The sequence below is a fragment of the Homarus americanus genome, unplaced genomic scaffold (genome assembly GCF_018991925.1).
Source record: "Homarus americanus isolate GMGI-L3 unplaced genomic scaffold, GMGI_Hamer_2.0 scaffold4060, whole genome shotgun sequence".
Taxonomy (NCBI): Eukaryota; Metazoa; Arthropoda; class Malacostraca; order Decapoda; family Nephropidae; genus Homarus; species Homarus americanus.
In genome coordinates, this window is record NW_024746161.1 from 4,024,734 (window position 1) to 4,049,430 (window position 24,697).

The 24,697-nt window shown below is 43.0% G+C and overlaps 1 protein-coding gene across 1 annotated transcript in view; it reads left to right on the forward strand.

Annotated features, from left to right (window-relative positions):
• Window positions 1–1,027: 1,027 nt before the first annotated feature.
• The window catches only part of LOC121878963 (homeobox protein homothorax-like), a 198,923-nt gene continuing 175,253 nt past the window's right edge, over window positions 1,028–24,697 (forward strand). Inside the window, exons 1-2 of the mRNA XM_042385414.1 lie at window positions 1,028–1,136; window positions 3,184–3,234. Of these exons, the coding sequence (XP_042241348.1) occupies window positions 1,028–1,136; window positions 3,184–3,234 (160 nt within the window). The remainder of the gene's footprint in view (window positions 1,137–3,183; window positions 3,235–24,697) is intronic.

Here is a 24,697-nt window from a genome sequence, read left to right on the forward strand (position 1 = left end):
CAACACTAGTAACAGTATCAGTAACAACACTAGTAACAGTATCAGTAACAACACCAGTAACAGTATCAGTAACAACACCAGTAACAGTATCAGTAACAACACCAGTAACAGTATCAGTAACAACACCAGTAACAGTATCAGTAACAACACCAGTAACAGTATCAGTAACAACACTAGTAACAGTATCAGTAACAACACTAGTAACAGTATCAGTAACAACACTAGTAACAGTATCAGTAACAACACCAGTAACAGTATCAGTAACAACACCAGTAACAGTATCAGTAACAACACCAGTAACAGTATCAGTAACAACACCAGTAACAGTATTAGTGACAACACATTAAGAACAGTTACAACAACAAACATCAACAGCTACAACAACCACAGTAACAAAAACAACAGTAACAACATCAATAGCTACAACAGTTTCAACAACAACACCAGTATCAACAACAAGAACAACAGCATTAGTATCAACAACAAGAACAACAGCATCAGTATCAACAACAAGAACAACAGCATCAGTATCAACAACAACAACACCAGTATCAACAAAAACAACAACAACAACAACAACAGTAACAAAAACAACAGTAAGGGAGGATGACCGAGCCTAAGATGAAAGCACTAACTGGTCACAAAGACATTGTTACTTCTGCTCCTGTTCCTGATAACTATTGTTGCCTTAAAGGAACTGTTTTTATGGTATTATATCCTTGTTTAATTGACTTGAGTTGATATATGTAATATTTTATTTATTTTTATTATTGAATATGTATTTTATTTCTTTTGTTTTATTATATATATACTTTTTTTCTTATATTAGGACTGTTATTAATGCCGAGAGAGAGAGAGAGAGAGAGAGAGAGAGAGAGAGAGAGAGAGAGAGAGTTAAACTTAGTTTTATTTTAACAAAGAGAATCCGAGTTGTTTCATTATCAGTTATCAAGTTTACAGAGAAATTAAGTGACCTTTTTCCTTCGTAATCCTGTATTTCAAAAAGTTAACTGCACACAGTTTATGCATGTTAGTCCAGAGTATTGAAGTCAACGGCTCAAATGTTACCATTATCCCGTGTTGCCTCCGTGTAAAGCAGATCACGATGACACCACCTCAGCTAGACGGTACACTTGGTACTTTTAGATCATTTGCTTAGTAACCTGATGAGCCGGTAGCAAGAGAGTGGGGAAGATAGGGAGTATGAAATGGGGTCAGTAGTCTTACTGTTAGGGGAGGGGGGGGGGATTCCTGGGGAGGGGTTGATTGCTTCAGAAGGTGTTAGGGGGAAGGTGTCCACGTCGTGATTGTGATGAGCAATAACTTCCTATTATTGTTGAAAACGTCAGGGGTTGTGATGACGGCGGGTGGCAAAGTTCTCCGAGGTTGTTTTGATTGGGGTGAGATCTGGCGCGCGTGTTTACCATCATAATTTGTTGCTTTTTACGATTATACTGCCATTTTTAGTGATGGTTCATGGTAATGCCCTTATGGTGGCCGAGCGGGGAGTTTACTTGAATAGATAGCTTGTGGTTGTGAAGATACGTTAGGTTGTGGCGGCGAGACGCAGTCGAGTTGATGGTAGTTGTGGTGTAGACAGCGGCAGTGTGGTGGCGCCAGCGGTGTATTGCAGCTGCAGTGCCCGCTGACCCAACCTTGCAACAGTCCACGCCCACTCCATGCCCCGGCCCCTCCCCTGCACCTGACTCGGCCTCTCATTGGTCCACTCGGGGTATCCATAAACCCAATTGGCTGTCAGTTAGCATCCATAAATCTGATTGGTTGGCAGCACCCCCACAGGCCCGAGCAACAAGGTGCAGCCTGGCCACACTTGCCGAGGTTCTGGAGCATACAGCCGGTCGTCCCTGTCTGCTCCTGCCCACCCGCACTGCTCCAATACACTATGATTAGATACCTGGCTAGGATTCTTGTGGTGATAGAGGTGTAAACTTACATAGTCTTGGCGGATATAGATAATCGATATCCTCAAATAAGAGTTGGACCTTCTATTTATAATCTTCGAAGTAGGAGGAACGTCGTCACATTTGTCGATGTGATTGAGACTAGCCTGTGTTACGTAAACCTCGTCCGTGGTTCAGGTGTTCAGGCCAAAGCTCTGTACAGGCTCGTTAGCATTAGGACTTACCATGTCTTGGAGAGAATCTATCTGCCAGTCACTACTGAGGTAAATTTGTCCGTTCAAGGAGACAGCATTTAAGTAATCCTTCCCATTTACACAATATATTGCCAACCTTAACGCAGTAAGATCAGTCTAGGACAAAGGCTCAGTGTTGCTGGCATGAAAACACACAGTAATCAAATACAAATTACACGATGAGCACTGCTGATGACAAACACTGCTACTCATAAACATGTAAATCTTTTTTTTTTTTTTTTTAATTTGGAAACATTAAAAAAATTGGTTGTCGTATGATTGTATCTCGGCCGCTACCTGTGTGTGGACCCAAGCACGGCCAGCCAGTTTTAGCTTCCATCTTGCGTAATAATATGTTGTTGTCAATACACATGGTGCCGGAGACTGGGGGGTAGAATACACAACTACTTTGTCTTTTTGTGTCTTGTTTTATTAATTATATATGTGAGAAGTATAATGTTTTCTTAATATTCCTGTATTGTCACCAAGGGAGGAACATGTAAAGAGATACAATAATGTTATAACCTTCCATGTACGTATTACTGTTGACGATGAAACTTGATAAAAGGCAAAACTGGTGTATGTCTGTGTGCTTTTTGCTCACCAACTTTGTTTACAAATTATACAAATTTGATTGTGTTTAAGTAAAGATGTAGATAAATCATAACATTACTATAAACGAATAATATCTTTACTAACTAGTGTAACTTGACCTTAACATTAGGTGTCGTTAGGTTGCGTTATGATAATAAACGACGCCTTAAATAAAGCAAATTTTACCACATATGAATTAATCTCCAATAAGTTATTGGTTTAATCGGGCGATTATCCCTATTTAGTGACACACACACACACACACACACACACACACACACACACATGTATTTAAATTGTTTGACATTCCTGTTTTAATTACTCACTTGTTTAGAATTGCTTGAGGGAGCTGTAATAATAATAATAATAATAATAATAATTTCATGTGTTTCTTTCGTTCAATTTTCGCTAACCTCGTGTCTCTCTCCCCACAGGTAAGAAGAGCCCCGCTGGTCTACACTCTCGCCTCTTTCACGAGTTCGAAGGTAGGGGTCAACTAATTACCATTGCCTGCCCTGTCTTGTTGTTGTGGTACTTGTGTTACTGTGGTAGTAGGCCCTGGGGTGGTTGTTGACGGCCTGTTTGATCTGAGGGGCCTGGTACTCACATCTTAAAACTACTGCCAGTGATTTATTGTGTGGATAGTGGGGCAGTAGTGTGTGTGTGTGTGTGGGGGAGTATTGCTAGTTTAGGAGTCCGGTAATAGTAGTTTTGCTTGGTACTTGTAGCTGTATCTGGTACTATTAGTTCTGATACTAGTAACTGTTTGATACAAGTTCTAAAATCACCATACCAATGTCACGAGTTGATAGAATTGTCATTTGCTAGTTCAGTTGCTGTAGTATTTTATTGGTAGTAGCTGTCGAAGTTGTCGCCTTGACCGGGCTGTTAGATCTGTCATTGGCTCTCTTGTTGTCTTTGTCACCTGTCAGATTAGTGGTGTTGCCTGTGACGATAACGATCATAACGCATTTATCTTCAGTTTAACGCGATTTATTGTGAGTTTTCTTTCTTTTGTAGCTCCTTTGAGTGATATATATATATATATATATATATATATATATATATATATATATATATATATATATATATATATATATATATATATATATATATATATATATATAGTTTGGCTTCCATAACTGTAGACATTGGTATATGGTAAATGCATATGGTTGTGCCTCTGTATGACGCATGTTCAAAGGAATGAATTTAGATACCTGTATAGAGGACTGTGTATGACTGCCTGTCGGGTCATGTTTTCAATATAGAAATACATTATTGTTTCATTATAATTAATTTCTTGAGAACAATTTCTGATCTCTGTGACGCATGACGTGTTACTTTTTAACATAGGTTTGCATCATGTGTCGTTTCTTTCCCATTGTTTTCTCCCATAAACTTGCCAGTATAGGAGCCTCGTCAGCCTGGTGGACAATCTCCATGAAGTCTCCAAATTGTAAGGAGGAATAGACACCGTTTGTTTCTGCCAGAACCACAACTGCAAATTTTCATTCATTGGTGGAAAGAGATGTTGTGTATAATCACAATTCGCAGGTAAAGGTTTTGTGGCATGAAAGAGGATATGATAGTATCCCAGAGGACAAAATATTTTAGAGATAGTGAAGGGCATCAGATAAAATTAAAGAAAGTGCTTTGCAGAGACATGCACTGAACAAAAGGTTTCTGAATGCATACAGTGGGTTGAAATAACAAAATAAAGGGATTTCTATGTCATGATAGTGACTTGGATGTTACCCAAACTTGTCGACCAAAAGCTAAACAACTTCATTTTTGCTTTTATTCTACTCGAAAAAATATTGAAATCTAATAGCAATAACTTGTGTTGAATAACTACGTGTCGAGGAAGAGCTGAGAGTATATTGTCGCTGCGGTTGATTTGAACTATGAGAATACGTGTCACTCTAATACAAAGTGTTGGATAAAGTTTGTATCAGGAATATGAACGCCAGGATGACGTCTTGCACTCACCGTGATAAACACCTGTGTCATAATTCAACTCAAGTTCTCAAGTTTTATTTCGTATTACTGTTGATATTTGCCTTGACCATGAAACCATTAATAAATGTTTTGTTCTCATAGCAAACTTTCAGTATAACAACCGTGTAAAAATAAACACGTGTGAACAAAATACTCGGGCGTGCTACCTGCGGCGTGACGTCATCAAGGTACTGAAGATCATTTAACCTTGAGACTCACAGTAATTAGCGAGGGTGATTATTTTACTTCAGTATAGTATAGGGTTAAAATTTTATATCAATTATGTATGGTATAATTTATATGGAAATCAAACACTAAAACACTACGGTACACGTTAGATTAAAAAAAAAAAAAATATATATATATATATATATATATATATATATATATATATATGTGTGTATATATATATATATATATATATATATATATATATATATATATATATATATATATATATATATATATATATATATATATATATATATATATATATATATATATATATATATATATATATTGTAATGTTGTATTGGCCTTGCAGTAGTTGAAGGTTAATACACAGCTGGTCAGTCACTAGATCCCCCGCACAACATTCTTATATTTTCTTAAGACTTGTATTTCTCCCGGAGATTAATTACTATGATTGTTAGCATTAGTCAATTAATCTTTCTTAATTAAGGTCATTTTGGTACGATTATCTTGGACAATTAGAGGTTGAAATCATGAAAATATTAGTTTTTTTTAACAAATGTGGCAGTGGAATCTTCTCTCTGTTCCCATCTTCACTGACGTCTGCTGAGAACTGGTCGAATCTGCAAGTTTTTACATCAGAAGTTGAGTTAACATCAAGAAAAAGTGGTTGTGATAGGTCATGTTTTGTTGTGAAAGCATCATTAACCTCTTCACTACGGGGTTAACGCCAGACGATTTTATTAAACTCAGAGGTGACTCCCGTACACAAGGTGTTAATATGAGATATGAAACATGTAAACGTCACTTAAATCTTTGTTTACGGGGGTCCCTCTGAGCTGAATAAAATCGTCTGGCGTTAACCAAATAAAATATTAAAAGTGGAGTCCCCGTTTATTCCTCTGGGTTGTTCTTTAAAGGAAGGACAGAGAGTTTATGTGTTGCACCAAAGTACAGAAGATGATGTATTTTTCCTGCAGTTTCTCATGTTACAGGAAACAGACTCACACACGAAGCATATATCAGGTGGTGATGTAGACATGTTGAAGGGTTAAGTTGCAAACTATTTTATATATAATACACTGTATCGGTGGCGGTGTTGCAAAGTTGTAAGTGATATCACCAAATATACAGACCATGTTATTGCGGACATAATATATATTGGAAGTAATGCTGCAAACAATACTTGAGATGTTGCAGACAATACATATTGACGGTACTGTAGTAAGAATCGACATAAAACACGGTATTGAAGGCGATATTGGGAGTGATATGGGAGACGTTACCAAAAGTCAATAACAAAAGGGATAGTATAGAGTGATATTGACTACGATACTGAAGGTGATATATCAGACGATAGCTGTGGTGATAGTGATGTGGATAGTGAAAGATATCGGAGGTGTTGATAATATTAATATCTGAAAGGATAATGAAAGGATATTTTAGACAGCAGGTGAGGACGATACTGGAGGTCTGTACGGAGGCTCAAGGTTTTCTGGTGACGATTTTGACTGTCCTTGAGATGAGAACCTCCTGTGTTGAAGACGAGGGTGAGGTAGGAGATTAAACTGCTAACAAGAATGTATTGAAGAAAGTGATGTACTAATGTTGGTCTACAAGGGAGAATATGAAACAAAATATGTGTAATTAGCTGTTATGATAGCTATGTCATCTACACAATCTTGAAGGATATAATTTTACGAGTATTACTAGTAACAGACAACGTGGGCATCGAAAAATGAGGGAATTTATATAATTTCTCTCGTGCTAATATAAAGCTTTTGAAGTTAGGTTTTTTTTCTCAGTCATAATGCTAAAGCTGCCATTTATCGCTGTTGTAAGGTAAAAATACACAACTTACTTATAAGACCTCGAATACCGGTGTGTGTCTGAGACCCAAATTGAAAATGGACCCCATAGGCCCGTTAGGGCAGTGAGGATACAGCACACTGTACACTAAGGCTACTTTGCACAAGAAGGCCATTTACATTCTTCAATTGAAAAATTCGGGGACTCATTCACAGTTAGGTGAACTGGGGATGTCTCGGACGCGAACCAATGACCCTTGGGACAGTAGGCGAGCACTGTAACCACTCGGCCGATTATAGATATACTACACTGCCCGCAGCAGAGAACCGGGCTAGCTGGGGGTAAAGACAGACCCCTCAAGCCAGCGCCAGGTAAATACTGTACCAGGTAAACGACCGCAAGATGTAGAGGCCAGACTGTAGTAGTTGTGTCCGTAGAGTTTCGTGGGTCGAGGCGACATGGGTGGGGGACTGCGAGGATACGGCTTGTTGAAGGTGCTTGTTTCTTGTTCTGTAAACTTCACTGTTAAAGTTTATGTGCTTTAATAGAATAGTTTTATCATCCTTTCTCTACCATTATAATGACGAGATGTGGACTCTAGTATTTACATCTCTACTTGGAATCTTTTGCATTAATGACCTCAAAAGGTACAACCTATTTCAATGAAGACGATGATACTGCCTCTGTGTTCATGATATTATATATTTATTTCACTTATACATAGGTGTAGGAAGCATTGATTATACAGCACTAGAGCTATAACAACATATTAACCGGATATAATGAAGAAGAAACGTATTTATCCTTGATTGGTAGTTTGTTTATTAACTTTGGGTTGGATAACAAAGCGTAATGAGATATGTACATTGACTTAGACAACACAGGGTATATTAACACTTAGGCTGCAGTATTAAACATGAAAAATTCTAATTCAATATCTCGTGTTGCTGTTTGTCTCATTGAAATGGTTTACCATGAAGTGTGTGTGTGTGTGTGTGTGTGTGTGTGTGTGTGTGTGTGTGTGTGTGTGTGTGTGTGTGTGTGTTTTCATGGGTCAGTAGCAGGAGCCGAGACGAGCAGGACTCATAATGCTCGGATAATGTGGTAGAAGCATAATAATTACTACTCACCCCGCCTCCCCCGCCACGAACACCCCGTGTTAGAGACTCACCCCTGAGTTATAGTCACATTACGGCAAAATCTGTGTGCTGTTGGTAGTGCAAAATTATTAAAATCTAATGATAAATGCGCGTAAATTTGCATGTATTGGCATTTCCAATTGGAATTAAGACGCATACTGGAGATATTCTCGCTGATTAACGACTTAAAAGTTAATACGTTTTATTTCAGTGCATATATGTATTCTTAAATTAATACTGACACTTATGTATCATTAACTGAACTTCGGGATACTGGATTTGTATTCTCTTTCAGGACACATATGAACGGTTTATATATGATAGCGCCTATGTAAACTTTAACACTATTCCTGGCTGTTGAGAACTTCAGATGGGAAAAGGTTCAGAGTAAGTATAGAAGCAGAAAAAACAACTCGGGCAAAAGGTGGTGGATAGAGGCAGCCAAGGTTGGTCGTCGGCTTTTGTTTTGAGAAACAAAAACAGATATTTCTTGTGCGGCTGTGAGCGTTCTATTTAATGAATCTAAAGGGCTCGTTGAACAGCCTGGCCCCGGGTTATGACTTGTCCGCACCGCCGAGAATTCATATTTTTGCCCCAGTGAAGCAGGTAGTGCGCCGACGTGAAGCATCCTGGCGTGCAAGGTCATGACTACACCTTGTGGGGGAGTTGGACGTATTATATATATTATTATTCCCCGCGATACCGAGCAGGATACCCGGTAGAGAGAGGGTATGGTATGACCACCAGGTACAGTGTGAGTGTGTGTGTGTGTGTGTGTGTGTGTGTGTGTGTGTGTGTGTGTGTGTGTGTGTGTGTGTGTGTATGGGGTTCATCTCATTTGCCAGTACACGTCCACACACACCCACTCTGGAAGGCCAGCACCCACCGTAGGTTATCCTCATGGTCCAATCAAACACATTTCCCCTCCATCCATCTATCCGCCGCCTCCTTTACCTACTTTCTCCCTTTATTCTCCCTCCCAACCACCCTTAACTTTCCTTCTCCTCCTTCCAGTTACGCTCTCAGTCTCCTCATCCCCACCCCTGCGATCCCCTCCCTCCGTATCTCACCCCTCCCTCGAGCTCCTCACTTCGTGGCACCCCCCCCTTCCCTCCTCTTCCCACCCCTCTGCTTCTCTATTATCTTGTGTTTTATCAGTTTATTAACGGTCGCTTGTTGGTCTGTGACGGCAGATATGAAAGCGAGACGCCCTGCCAGTCACCGCCACCCACACAAAGACGAGAGCGGTCAAAATCACGGCGACGAGGGAGGGAGGTGCCAGGCTGGGGGTGGAGGAGTTTAGGCCTGAATTACACTCGTTGTTGTTTGACGCTCGACGCGGCGGGGGTTGACGGCGCCGCCATTATCGAAATGTTGATGTCCAGATTAATAGACCTAGAATATTTTTTTTTTTGCATGTAACCACCGCACCAGTTTGTTGTGAAGAGGATAGGGAAGAAGGGGCTGTGTGTGTGTGTGTGTGTGTGTGTGTGTGTGTGTGTGTGTGTGTGTGTTGTATTCGTAGTCAGCTATCCTATTGATGTTATGTTTTTAAGTGTGGCATTGTCAAGTGAAGGAAGATATTGTTGTATGAGAAAAGTGTCAGTGAGTCTTGGTAACGGTGTATCAAGGTGTCAGTGAGTCTTGGTAACGGTGTATCAACGGTGTATCAAGGTTTCAGTGAGTCTTGGTAACGGTGTATCAAGGTGTCAGTGAGTCTTGGTAACGGTGTATCAAGGTGTCAGTGAGTCTTGGTAACGGTGTATCAAGGTGTCAGTGAGTCTTGGTAACGGTGTATCAAGGTGTCAGTGAGTCTTGGTAACGGTGTATCAAGGTGTCAGTGAGTCTTGGTAACGGTGTATCAAGGTGTCAGTGAGTCTTGGTAACGGTGTATCAAGGTGTCAGTGAGTCTTGGTAACGGTGTATCAAGGTGTCAGTGAGTCTTGGTAACGGTGTATCAAGGTGTCAGTGTGAGTCTTGGTAACGGTGAGTCACGGTAGCGCTAGTGTGTAGTAGGCCTGTGAGTGGCGGTGGAGTTTGGTGTAGTAGGCATAGTCGGCATACCTCGGCCCCCATCCACACACCGCCAAGTATGCCTGCCCCGACCACTCCCACAACCCGAAACTTATGTATGTCTGGGAGGAGCCTAAGCACCAACATTCTCTCGGCTCTTATGTTTTGTTTTCCTTATTTTCGCATTTCCTGTAACCATTATCCTCATGAGGCTCTTTTGAGACGCCCTTCTCTTTGTTTTTAATGGGTCTCTGAAGCTTTTTAATGTCTCTCTGCTTTTAAGTATTTGAAACTCGCTGTCATGTTAAAGCTTTCCATATTAGTAGGGTTTTTTCTTCTTTAGTCTGTACTCATATGAACGACGCCAGGTAGTGAAGATTGTTCAGTATACAACCATGTGCAGTATTATGATGTTTGCAATTTATTTTATGTTTATTTAATGTCTCAAGCGAACACTCTTCTAAATAAGTAGTGTAGGAATAAAAAAAGGTAAATTAAATGCGTATTTATGAAGTTTAAGAGCCTACAGTGAATGAACCTCTTACTTTACTTCCTACTTCAAATATATATATTTTTTTTTGTATTAGCTGTTGGTAACACTTGTACTATTACTGAAGACATGTCGCCAGTCTTGTCGTGGATGATCGTCACTAAGGAACACTGGGGAGCAAATTTAACAACTAGTGACTATGCTGCGGGTGTAGTTATGTGTACCACCCATCATCTTTATTAAGCCACACGCCCACTGGCTATCTCCATGAATGATTTATACCTCAATAATACTGTAATCGGCATATTTTCTTTTTTTTTTTACTCCTGGTACTCATGGAAGCTGTTCAGTATGAGATGTAATAACACTATGGTCAGGGATAGTTTGACAGAGTATTGAAGAAGTTCGTCCCTGATAAATACTCTTCACTCATGTAGAAGTCTTATATCAACTTGCTGGGTCAGTAAATATATTATTTTGTGGTCGACTTGATTCAGAGACTTTAAGGACTAGAGGCTTATAAAGACGGAATTTACGGTGATACGTAAACTAGTGGTTGTTCGAGCCTTAAAAGACGAAAGCTGTTGGACTCATACTTTAAACTGTTAATGCGTCTAACAGTTCGAGGGTGTGAATCTTTACACTAACAATGATTCGATTCCTGGATAGATGTCCTCGTGTCCAGCGGAGACAATAACTGACATAGAGTCAAATTTGGTTCACACACGACTAAAACTTTTCAGTGGGACGAGTATGTAGTTTATTATTGTTCGTCAGTGACTGGTGTGTCGAGTTTTTTTATCGTGATGTGAACTTGTGTCTGCTGGACAAGATGACACATTATTGTTATTTTGGTTTTGTTTTTTATTGTGTAAATCAGTTGTGCTTTCATTTCACGTTTCACACAGTATACCCTTGCTCTTAAACCATAAAGGAACATTTAATTATCCTTGGTTATGGCGTCAGTGTTTGTGGGAGTAGTTTGTGGTGTATATTGGCGCGGTGAAATGTTTGATACCAGGCAGTATTCAAATTCCTGCGCCGGTTCCCCACGCCTGTATTTATGTCGTTGCTCCACCTGACATTAATGGAAACCTGGAGTCGTATTTCACGGCCGCCGCCCGCGCCTTCCCGGGAGGTGGGAGGGGGGCGTTAATTGGGGTCTCAGTGTGGATGATGTGGGCGGTCTAGGTGTTGTAGGCGGTCTGGGTGTTGTGGGTGACTTGAATGGTGGGAGTTGTAGGCGACCCAGGTGATTTTAGGTGTCCCTGCTAGTTGTGGGGGTAGCTGAGGTGGTGGTCTGGGTGGTGTGTGCGGACAAGGTGGTTTAGGTGATGTGGGCAGCCAAGGCGGTGTGGGTGATGTGGGAGGTCACGGTGGTGTTGGTGATGTGGGCAGCCAAGGCGGTGTGGGTGATGTGGGCGGCCAAGATGGTTTGGGTGATGTGGGCGGCCAAGGTGGTGTAGGTGATGTGGATGGCCAAAGTGGTGTGGGTGATGTGGGCGGCCAAGGTTGTGTGGGTGATGTGGGCGGTCAAGGTGGTGTGGGTGGTCATTTAGAATGTTCATAGTCATAGTATGTATCTAGCTGATCCCATTGATGTTGAAGCCCACAGTTTAACCAACAGCTGTCAAGTTCCATTACTCAGAGAAGAGGGAATAAGGAACAGGTTGACACACTGACTACCTCCCGTGTTTCCTGTACTGTAGTAAAGTAGGTGGGAGGTCAGTGACCCCTAAGGCTCGTAAATGATCTGAAATGAAAGGAAAACAAGTGAGACATATCTTACTGAAGATTACCCATTGTTTATTTTATATATTCATGATTTTATTTATTATACTAATTTGAGAGTTGTATTAGTGTCCTCGACTTGTTGTGGATATTATGTTGATGTTATTGACGACACCTGTATCTGAAATCAATACTGAAAACACCCTACACTGTACTGATAGTTGGGGGCGTGTGTATGTTTCTTCATTCATTCGGTACAGCAGCAGCTTGTGGTCTTGCGAAGAATGCGAGTCTTCCCATATGTTGTGCTGACAAATTTACAACATGCGGGAGGCGACAGGTGAGGACATCCAGTCATTCTTTTGCTATGACAAACTTAAATTTGTCTGCGCTGTTTGATCACGGCCCAAGTTATATGTGACTATATCCTCTGTAGATCAGAGGCTTGAAAAGAAAGGGATTTAATTATAAAGAATTTACAGTTTTTCTCGACATCTTTTCTATATTCGCTCTAGCTGAAGTGCGAGGCATTATGTAACAACTCAACTTTTCTCTCTCTAGTGTTCCTTATGCTAAAAATGTGTGTGTGTGGTGACGCCACATATGTCACAGTCAGCGGGTGTCGCCAGTCATACACAGTCACACCCGGTTAACCCGAAGTTATAGCCACCCGATACTTTTTTTTCAATTAACCGAGATGAATTATCCGTAGCTGATGACTCTTGGGGTCGTGATTGTGTGTGAGTTGTATTCCTGTTGAGATTTGTACTGAGTGTATAATTATGATGTGCACAAATTTTTATTTTGGTGTGACTCGCCTCGTAATCGAAGTCTCCCGGGGGTTCGATTCCCGGCTGGAAGGAAAGACCGGGTTCGCTCCTTACATACTTATCCTTGCATACTTAACAATGAAGTATGTACACTATCAGGTTTGCTTGCTGATGGCGAGACAATCCTTTGGTGGACCAACATCCTGCCTAGACGGTATGGTGAAGGGAGGGATGCAGGAACACCCACCCGGCCACCGTGTATCACCTCAGGAACGTATATAAGCCTGTGTCCTGTTTGACGTAGGATGACCGGAACAATAACAATGAATACTTCCCCACCATTAGTAGTCTTTCATTATCTCGGCTGTTGTTAGAGATGTGTTGTGTTACGATGTCTTGCTTTCACAACATGGCTTCATAATGTTCATGTAGTTTCCTCGGCCAGTACTACCCGTCAGCACCACGTCCATCCTCATAAATCACTCAACACCACACTCTTTAACCATGTGCTGCTGCTCTCTCTCTCTCTCATGACGAATAATTAATTCCTCACAGCCATTCCACGTAAAACAAACCGTGACTGACCCCCTGTCCGATAATTACCATATTTTCTTACCACATCTTATATTCGTGTTCGGTGTTTTTGTTTATATTCACCCTGTTCACCCCACTCTGTTCACCCCACCCCACCCACACTCCACCCACAATCCACCCCATAACCCAGCTACACTCCATCCCACCCACACCCCACCCATTCTTCTATTGGATTACATTACCTTCCTCTTACCTTTACACCCATACAGTGCACTGGGGTCCTTTACACTCTTGAACATCCCTACCTTTTATTACCTTATATAGCACCATCGTTTCCATACTCTCTTCTCGTTGAAACTATTACAATCCTTCCCTTGGCTACTACTCTGATTTATTATTGCCATTCACTGACACATTCACTTTTAAATAAACTACAACTTACAACAACTCACTTCATTCTGTCTCTATTACAGTTAACATTCATTATCCCCCTGTCTCCCTTCTCTACTTATTAACACCTATTTACAGTTATTCACATTCTCTATCTATTACTCTACATACTATTTGCAAAACTCAAACACAATATATGATTTCTCCCCCTTTACAGAAACACCACCAACTAGTAACGAGTTATCATCAGACGCCAGCTTACTCCTCTCTCCATCACTCATACATTCATATATCTTAGTATTTTCCCCAGGACAAAAGATAAACAGTTTTAGAGCAGCATAACACAAAAACTCAAGACAATATTCAATTATTTATTATTTTCTTACATACGTTTTCTTGATTTGCATTCATATTAAATTGGTAAATGACGATAAAAAGTGTAGTTACCTGAAATCTTTGACGAAATAGACACATATTATGAGTAAGAATGGTGTACCTCGTGTGTGTGTGTGTGTGTGTGTGTGTGTGTGTGTGTGTGTGTGTGTGTGTGTGTGTGTGTGTGTGTCGGTCGTCATAACCAATGGTCCAGTTACCAATTAATTATGTATCCCTGCACTTGTAGACCTGTTCGTTATTACAGTCCCCACCTCTATCGGTCACCATCAGCCCCCTTCACTAGACAATCACACTCATCCTTCACTTTTTTCTAATTGGCTCCGTAGGCCCTCATCACCAGCCCCTACTGTATGAAACCATTCCACCAGCCCTCTCACTAGACTCCACCTTAATAATCTCATCAGTTTTTCATATTTAATCTCCATGATCAGGCCCTTTCAGCCCCCCCCCCTCCATATCCCTCCCTTAGCGCCCTCAATCAGATCTCGATGCCTCCTGCCTCACTCCACCGTCTGCTTCACTACACCTAACCATCAACCCTTTCTGAATTCCTCCCTTTACACTCCTGCGTCAGTCCTCTATATCAGACCCTTGCTTCAGCCCCCTACACTAGACACCCTCCATCAGCCCCCCTACACCAGACTCTTCCATCAGCCAACACCTTCAGCGACACAGCAGCAGTAAGTCAACAGCAGCTGGGCGCCGTCATCTAGGCCAGGGTGTACAAGTCATCACCATACATTCTGCCGCTAGTGGGGGAATTGTCACCATATTTTGCGTGTGCTCATCTCGCGGGTGTCAGTACACACGCGGCCGCAAATGATGAATTCTAATTGGATGTCTGTACTGCTGCCAAGTGTCCTAGGGGAGGGGGGATAGGGACAGGAGGAGGGGGTTCCTGGGAGAGGGAAACGGGAGGAACCGAGGAGAGGAAGGAAGACTGTGAAGTAAGGAGAGTTGAGGCATATTTAAGCGAACATCAGTGAAGGAATCTTGGAGTAATGGAAGGTGGCATGTTGTTTTATTTCTATGTTCACTTGTGTTGTAACGAAACTAAGCTTGAGATGCATTGAAGTTAATAAAACTATTTTTTGTATAATGTGAAACGATAACCAAGAATAAACAGGAGGTGGAGATAAGATATGAAATTAGAGATGATTATTTTTTTATTTGTGAAAAGTTACAATTACCTGGTGTGTGTGTGTGTGTGTGTGTGTGTGTGTGTGTGTGTGTGTGTGTGTGTGTGTGTGTGTGTGTGTGTGTGTGTGTGTGTGTGAGCGTCGATGCTACCATTATCCATGAATAACTACGTTGGACTGGCCATGTTACCCGCATATACGACAGTAGACTGCCAAAGCAGCTACTTTACAGTCACCTAACGAATAGTAAACGTAACGCTGGCGGGCAACTGAAAAGATATGAGGATAATCTTGAGATAAACCTGAAAATGTGCTAAATCGGGTGATCCCTTCACCTGGGAGACGATATCTCCACACCGTAACGTTTGGAGGAGCACCACGCGAGAAGGTGTCAATATTTTCGAGTTAGCCCAACTGCATATTGAGGCAGACAAGCGCCAACGCCGGAAAGACGCTGCCGCTGCCCCTCCTGCACTAGATGTAGCCCTCCACACGTGCAAAATCTGTGGACGACCCTGTCGGTCTCGTATCGGACTCTCGAGTCACCAACGAAGGTTACATCCTTAATAACTCATATTATTAATCATAGACAGGATGATCGTCATACTCGATTCCGAGTGACAGCAAAGTAGTAGTAGTAGTAGTGTGTGTGTGTGTGTCGTTAGCAGTGTGACACCCACGTACAGTACATCTACCTGTCCCTGTTACCTTCTCTCCATCCCATTGTAAATATGACAAATTTTTGGACTAGAGGTACCGGTATGGCCAGCACAAGGACAGAACCAGACAATGTGATGTAGTCGTGGCCAGAATTAGGGTAGGATACAGACACATCTGGCAAGTGAGTGGCGCTATACCCGTACCGGAACACTCAGCATGTAAACTTTGTGATAAACCTTTAAAGCATACACTTGAACACTATATTATTGAATGTGACACTGTCAAAGACTTCAGGCCACATGGCTTATTGTATCACGAACGATGTAATTACTACATCGAGTCAGGAGTGCTTGAGGATATTCGTACTGTCTATCCAAAATTTGCTAGCTCACACTGATTAGTCCTCAAATAAAATATGAACCACTGTCCTGTGTGGCAGTGAACAGTAATATCACCCCACATAAATATGACCTATGTATACTATTAATGAATATGAACGATTTCTCTGTGTATGAACCTCTAGCCTGCGTGGCAGTGAGAAGTGATAGTACCCTCAGTGTCAAGACCTGACTGAATTACTCAGAATAGCCAAACTGTACTCCAAGCTTTGCCACCTTCCTCTCTCCCACATGTTCTCTCCCTTTTCTACTTTTATTTCACCTCACCGAAGTTTTCATTCTCTTCCTTCCTCTCTTCCACCCACTGACCCTACTGGGTTTTTGTGACTGTGTGCGTGGTTGCTTAAATGAGAAGCAGAAAGACATAGATGGATTGTGAAAACTTTAATTACTCCTTATTTAGTTTTTGACTGAATAGAAAATTGTCGTAACTTCACGAATAATTTAGTGAAGAGACAGACAACATAGTTTGAGTTACGGCCTCATACCTCGTCTCCAGGTTAAGATCAAGGTGGGGAATAATTAATTGATTGCACGGGATAGCAGGTGAGTAGGGGCTTTGCTGTCTGTGTGAGTCGATGGGAAGGCCACGTATTCTCGGTACTTCTTCACCATTTGTGCTCGATATTGAGGTTGTTATTTAACTTTATTTAACTGGTACTAGCGAAAGGTTGAGTATGAGGAGACAGTGAAAGGAAGCTTCGAGTGGTAGTATGATGCTGGTGCTGAGTAAACATATCACTCAGGTGGATTTTTTGGTCATATCGTCCACAATAACGAGAAAAAGAAACTGTTTGCTTCCCTTCAGTTGAATTATAACATAGTTGTTCCGTGTTTCCCAAATAGTCTTTATATGGTGGACCCACTTTACGATCTAATCGTATATCTGGTTACACACAAGGGTAATTACGACGACAACAAAGAGACCAATAGTACCTATGCAGTATGACATGTTTCATAAACATTGGGAGACAAATATCTCTCTCTCTCTCTCTCTCCACTGTCAGGAATCGGTTTATTCTTGTGGTCGACTTGACAAGCTAAGACTTATCACAGTGACACAGAAAAATGTGAATTAGTAACTATTTTCAGTATAATATATATGTTATTAACCGCTATTTATAAATATTGGTTCTAATATATAATGTTTAGCGAGGAATATCTCACAAGTCTTTTATAGGCTCTGTTATTACATATAGCGAGTGTCTCATGTTCTCTTACTTTCTCGTGCACTACTTCCTCCTCACCCCTATCTCCCCCTCACTTCTTCCACCTCCCCCCACTCCTTTCTTCCCCTTACTCCTTTCTCCCCCTCAATCTCCCCCTCACTCCTTTCTCCCCCTCACTCTTTCCTCTGCCCTCACTCCTTCCTCCCCCCTCATTCCTTCCTTCCCCTCACTCTTACCTCTCCCCTCACGCCTTCCTCCTCCTCACCCCTTACTCCCACTCACTCCCCTTACCTCACTCTCCTCCCCACCTCTTACTCCCCCCTCCTCCCTCACCCCACTCCCCCTCCTCCCCCCCCACTCCCCACCTCCTTCCCCAACCTCCTCCCTCCCTTACCTCCCCCTCATTCCCCTCCCCCGCTCCTTCCTCCCCACCTCCCCTCTTACCTCCCCTCACTCCTTCCCTCCCCCCTCACTCCTCCTCTCCCCTCCTCCCCCCCCTCCTTCCTCCCCCTCACCCTCCTCCTCCCCTCCCTCACTCCCCTCCCTCTCCCCTCTCACTCCTTCCTCCCCCCCCTCCGCTAAACTCTCACACTAATGAAGATACGAACATGACCTACCTCCACAGCTCCTCACCATTGGGACCCCAGGTTGAAAATCCGGCGTATCATACCCACAATACTCCCCGTCCCCTCCCCTGCATCCTCCTCTCCGCGTCTCCTCCCCTCCCCGTTACTCCCCCGTGCCCCCCCCCGTCCCCCCCCCACGTCCTCCCTCCCCGCACCCTTAATTCCCATTTTCATTATAAAGGGGCCAGGCTTTTTAATGCTCTCCGTTGCAGCGTTATTAGCCCTGGCATACTCACGACTCCAGCTCTTGAATAAGTAAAATTGATGATGCAAGGGCGCCATTATAACGCATGGGTGAGGGAGGCTGTGGCCCACACTCCTCTTGTCATCAGTCTTTTGTATTGTTTCTCTCGTCTTCACCGGTGTCTCTAGTTAAGCGCTGTCATAGTGGCTTTTATCCTTCTGTGGATTATCCGGGAAAAGCCTTGTGTGGAGGCGGGGTCGTGTTGGGAGACGGGGAGGAGCCGCGTGTAAATATCAGGGCTTTTTTTAAGATCAGAGTGCTGTCCGATATCAAGGTGATTTTTTTTTTACTTTTGACAGCCAAACCCGTTGTTACAGAGTTGGCTTCATTACAGGACACCTTACCACCGCTTCCTGTAATGCACTATTGTACATATAGTGAGTGTGTGTGGGGGGGGGATGAGACAACACTAAAGAGTGTGTAGTAATGTTGTGTGGGGAGGCCCTGGAGTGTAGGAATGTGTTGGGAATAGCAACGGGTGAGTGTAGGAATGTGTTGGGGGAAGTAACGGGTGAGTGTAGGAATGTGTTGGGGGAAGTAACGGGTGAGTGTAGGAATGTGTTATGGGGCGGCCCCGGGTGAGTTTGGGTACGGGTTTGTCGTAGGGCTGTCCGAAGTGGTTGCTTGAATGTGGCGTGGGGTGGTCCTGGATAGGTACGGATATGTGGTGTGGGGCGGCCGGGTGGGTGTGGGTATGTAGTGTGGGGCGGCTCCCTCCGCGGGTGGTAATATTAGAGTCACGTCACAAGGAGTCTGGATCACCGCCGCCCAAACCTAAATTTTGTCCTGATTATTCATGTTTCCACTCCAGTGATTTTGTGCTGCGTCGTCAAGTTCGTCTCCCCAGTGCTGTTGGCGGTGCTTTTGTGCGTGTGTTGGTGGCTTATATATATATATATATATATATATATATATATATATATATATATATATATATATATATATATATATATATATATATATATATATATATATATATATATATATACGCGTGTGTACGTGTGTTTTTTTATAGTAAAACTTATTTATATTCCGAGTAAGAAATATTAATTTAGTTTAAAGCACATATGATTATATCCAGTTGAACACGTATTTTGGGGGGTAGTGGTTGGTGTGTGGGGAGCAGGGAGGTATAGGGCAGGGTGGACCATGTGTGAGGCAGGGACGGCCGCCGCTGGCTCCTGGCCCCACCACCATGTTTGTCCGGCTAACAGATGCACGCTGTTGGGGTGAATACACAAGATATTTGCATATTTATTCTACCTGTCCGGGTGATCGCTGCCCACGCCACCCTGGAACTCCGGCCTCTGGACACCTCGGGCTCTGAAAGCCGCCGCTTGGAAAAGTGACTCTCCTCCTTGCCCGCTGCTGGAAAGTAAGGACGATAAGAGGGTGAAGACTGACACGCACACACACACACACACACACACACACACACACACACACACACACACACACACACACACACACACACACACACACACACACACACACACACACACACACACACACACATAACACACATATGCACAAAACACACAGACATACACACATACTAGTGAGAGTGACAACATATCCCAGACAGACAGACAGACAGAGAGTCAGACACCTCGGCTTTAAGATAGATAGTGTGTGTGAACGGGCGAATTACCCAAGAGAATCAGCGTGTGTTGCTTCTATCTCGGGAGGGGGAAGCTATGAGACATTTATATTAGGAGTATGGCAGGAAATCATGAGCCAGGCTGTAGTCCTTAACACATCATAATATTACTACTGTCACACATACACACTACACTGCTGTCACACACACACACACTACTACTACACACACACACACACACACACACACACACACACACACACACACACACACACACACACACACACACACACACACACACACACACACACACACACACACACACACACACACACACACACACACACACACACACCACACACACACACACACACACACACACACACACACACACACACACACACACTCACACACACACACACACACACACACACACACTCACACACACACACACACACACACACACACACACACACACACACACACACACTACTGCTGTCACACACACACACACTACACACACACACACACTACTACTGTCACACACCAACACTAACAGTTGAAAGTTGTTTTCACCCGATTATTATTGCTGTTGAAAGACATCACCCATATAACCACAACATACATATAAAGTCTGTGGGCTAGACTGGCCACGTCTACCTGTGTCACCGTTAATAATGTCTTGTCTAGAATCCTGGTCATGTAGTGCATCTTCACGTCACTACCACCACCACATCATACCACTACCTCCACCACATCACACCATTACCACGTACCATTACACAGGACCAGCCAGCACTATCACCACAATGCTACGCCACAGCACCACGCAGCACCACAGTTCTAGGACGCGCCATATCGTGCCGTCGCAGATGATCACACGCACCAGTAGCCAGGCCGACCCAACCTCCCGCTGGCCATCATCAGCTGCTTTCTTCTGCTGTCTACTGCTGCACCTTCCTCCTCCTCCTTCCTTTTCCACCACTCCCTGCTACTCCGTGCCTGCTTCCTCTATAGCTCTTTACTTGGACTGTAGTAAGAAAAAATTACACACACACACACACATACAGTATATATATATATATATATATATATATATATATATATATATATATATATATATATATATATATATATATATATATATATATATATATATATAAACACTTGGAAGTCAGTTATGGAGACTATGAAAGTGGAGTAGCCTTTACACTTGATCCAGAATATGTTGTTGTGCAGGGAGGTAGGGAGGTGTGGGGTGGCGGAGCGGCGGTGGCGGTGGCCATATGGTCCAGCCGTCACCCGCCACTGTGATGTATAGCTCTTATTATGTCCCGCCTCTTGTGCTGGGTGCCGCACACCACACCCCACCCACAGCAAAGAGGAGAGGTGCTATGGCCTGTGCTGTTGGAACAAACTTGTTGTGGGCGCTGTGGGGTCGGACATGCTCGATGTGAGTCCTGTGGTGAGGGGACATATCTCAGGCAGGTATTGTGTGGTAAGACATGCCTAAAGTAAGTATTGTTGGGTGGGACAGATCTGATGTAAGTAGTGTGGGTTGGGACACACTTAATGTAAGTATTATGGTGCTGGATATACTTATGTGAGGTGGGACATACCTGATGCGAGAAGTGTGGGGAGAAACGTAACCTGACGGTGGTTCTGTGAGTTTAGGGAAGGGACATTGGCTTGAGTGATCGTGAGAAGCAAGATATATACGGCTGAGGTGGTACTGGCTGGGGTAAAGAAGACCTTGCCTGGGTGTTATATAGATGACACATTTTGGTTATTGTTCCGTTTATAAGTCGGCGTAGGGAGGAGCATACCTGACCCAAGTGGTGTGAGTTATCTAGAGGACACACCTGGCTAAGTTGGTGGTGGGTGTGGGGGCCACCCTTAGCTTGTGATCTGAATATTAGTTGGTGTATGCGGCTGGGATTACTGGCCTGGGTGCTGGGAGAACACTTGTTTGGACTGTGTGTTGGATGTGTCAAGGCTTTCTTGGCCTAGGAGTTGATATACTGGGTTCATAATTGGCCAAAATACCGACTAAGGAAGCTACTGGAATGGAGAATAAATTTATGATCACCGTAAAATGTAATGTAAAAATGCACAAAAGGGTAATTTAACCATAGCTACTGTAGTTAATATACCGAATAACCTGTATCTTAAGTAAAAGGGAAGTAACACTGAACTGCAGTCATTAATAAATAAGAAATTAAAAAAGGAAGAGCAAAGGATCATGAAGTTATTTACTGGTGGTCGGACCAAGGGAGGGCTGGACCCAAAAGCAGACGAGACTATAAGGGTCCACAACCGTTTATGTTCACTTGATCAAACACTTTGTCTGAGCGGCTACGTCGATGCTCGTCTCCTGCCCGCGCCGCTGGAGGGGATCCACAACCCTACACCCGCAGGCTTTTGTCATCCTCAACGGGTCTTCGGGTTTACTAGCGCCTGGGATTGCGGAGTGGAGCAGGAAGGAGACAGATGCGAGTGGCAGGTCGTGAGGGTATCAAAGGAGAAATATTCCTGGTATAATCGGACAGTGTCAAACGGGTATCTAGCGCACCCAACCAGCGCGCCGAATTATGAACGAGGATCTGGCCGTAGGATAGTGTGGGGACGATATGAGGGCGACATTAGTAAAAAGAAAGAAAAAATAATATATTGACATTTGGTATATAATGATGTTAGCGTTATCGTACTGAAAAGATCTTGTATGAATTTTCATTACTTAAAAAAAATTGAGAATTCCAAACTTCATTATGATAAATTCTATGAAGTAAGACGACATTAATGTTTCTCTAGAAAAATAAAATGTGTAAAAAATTTCACCCAAAGGCTTAAGATATGAGTCTCATCGCCGTGTGGGGGCCTCGATGGGTCCACCTTTTGTATTTTTTATTATATATTTTTTTTTTGTAGATTCCACGAGTTCATTTGAGAATTTCACGGTGTCATCCTATGGAGGGGTTTCTTACCGTATCCTCAGCGAGGTATACTGTTAGTTGGCGTAATCCCTCTGTTGGTGGTGTTAGGGATGATCCTCTTCACCATCTATCTCTCTTTCATCCCCCTCAGGACCGTCCCACAGTATCCCGGGGACGACAGATCAGGTGTATCGTTTACAACATATTCACCATCATCATCTCCATCACTACTCCAACCATCCTTTCCCATTGCCTGGGTACTCCACCATCTTCCCCCATTTCCTCTGTTTTCTTCACCACCAAAGATACCAGAGTAGAGGACCATAACTACAAACAGAGAGAGGTGAGGTGAGGAGGGTGAGGGTCGCTACACACATTACCGCAGGAGTGGGGAGATCCTCAAGACCTGTTGGTTATCCTATGGCAGCTTTAAGTGTTCATCGCTGCTTTAGGTTTCACCGCGCCACCCAGGTCCAGGTGGCAGGTGTTATAACTTTATTGCATTGTTAATACAGTGGGCGCCCCCTGTTAATAATCATAAGCATTACTGTCAAACTCTGCAGTCGTTATTTTCACAGTAATAGCCTTTTTACCTCTCTTGATCTTCCAATATGAATTACATTATTGCCCTCAGTACCACAATCATAAACCATCTCAACCATCACATCTATACAACAGTCAGAACAACCAGTCATTGCTTCTCTAACTGCCGTATCAACCACCAAAACCCGCCTTCTACACACCTTCACAACGACTGATATCATTGTTCAGAGTAACATAATACACTACACCTTCACCACCATCATATAACTACATCAGCCGACCACCTCCACACTATTACCCTTAATCACATCAACCACAAAACAGCATCACACTACTACCAACAACAACAACACAACAGCATCGCGCCACTCTCCATAACATACAACACAACACCGTCACCACTAGCACCACCACCTACTAGCGCCAACAACAACAATTGCTAGCACTACCACCAGCACCAACATGTATCACAATCACCACCAGGTATCACCGCTGTCACCCGTTAACACCATCACTACCTGTAACAACATCAACAATACCAACGATCACTACCGCCTCTACCAACAACAACTATAGCACCGCCACCATCATCGACTATAGCACTGCGTCACCACCACCAGAACAACAACAACAAACACTACCACCACTTGCCTGGGTCACCATTAACAATTGAAGTTGATTCTTGACATAGACACGACCTGACGGCTCGCCCCAACAAAGAATTTTTTTATTGTTAAGAATTGGTTTATTTTATTGCCTTTATTTTCACCTCGCTCCTGAACTCCACAGAGTAATGTAGTTAATGTTTCCATAAGGATCACGACGCGTTGTTTCCTGTTGTACTGTTCAAGCTGATGTGTATTAATAACATAAAGCAAAATCCCATTTGATCATCGTGATAACTGCAGCTTCCTGCGATAAATGAAGAGGTGGATATGAGAAGAAGCCACAACAGAGGAATGGCTCTCCTCCCCCTGGAAGCAGCTTTCCAGACGAGCGTGCTTCGTTCCAGCCAGTCGTTGATCCAGCGCTACAGGTCCCCTTTAAGCTGGACAAGATGGCGGTGCCGTGAGGCCGAAGAACGCCCACTTCCACCCTGAGAATGGACTCCTGGAAACTGGAGAAAGAAGAGCCCTTGTAGTCTTCCTGCCACGGTCCATTCCAGGGTTGT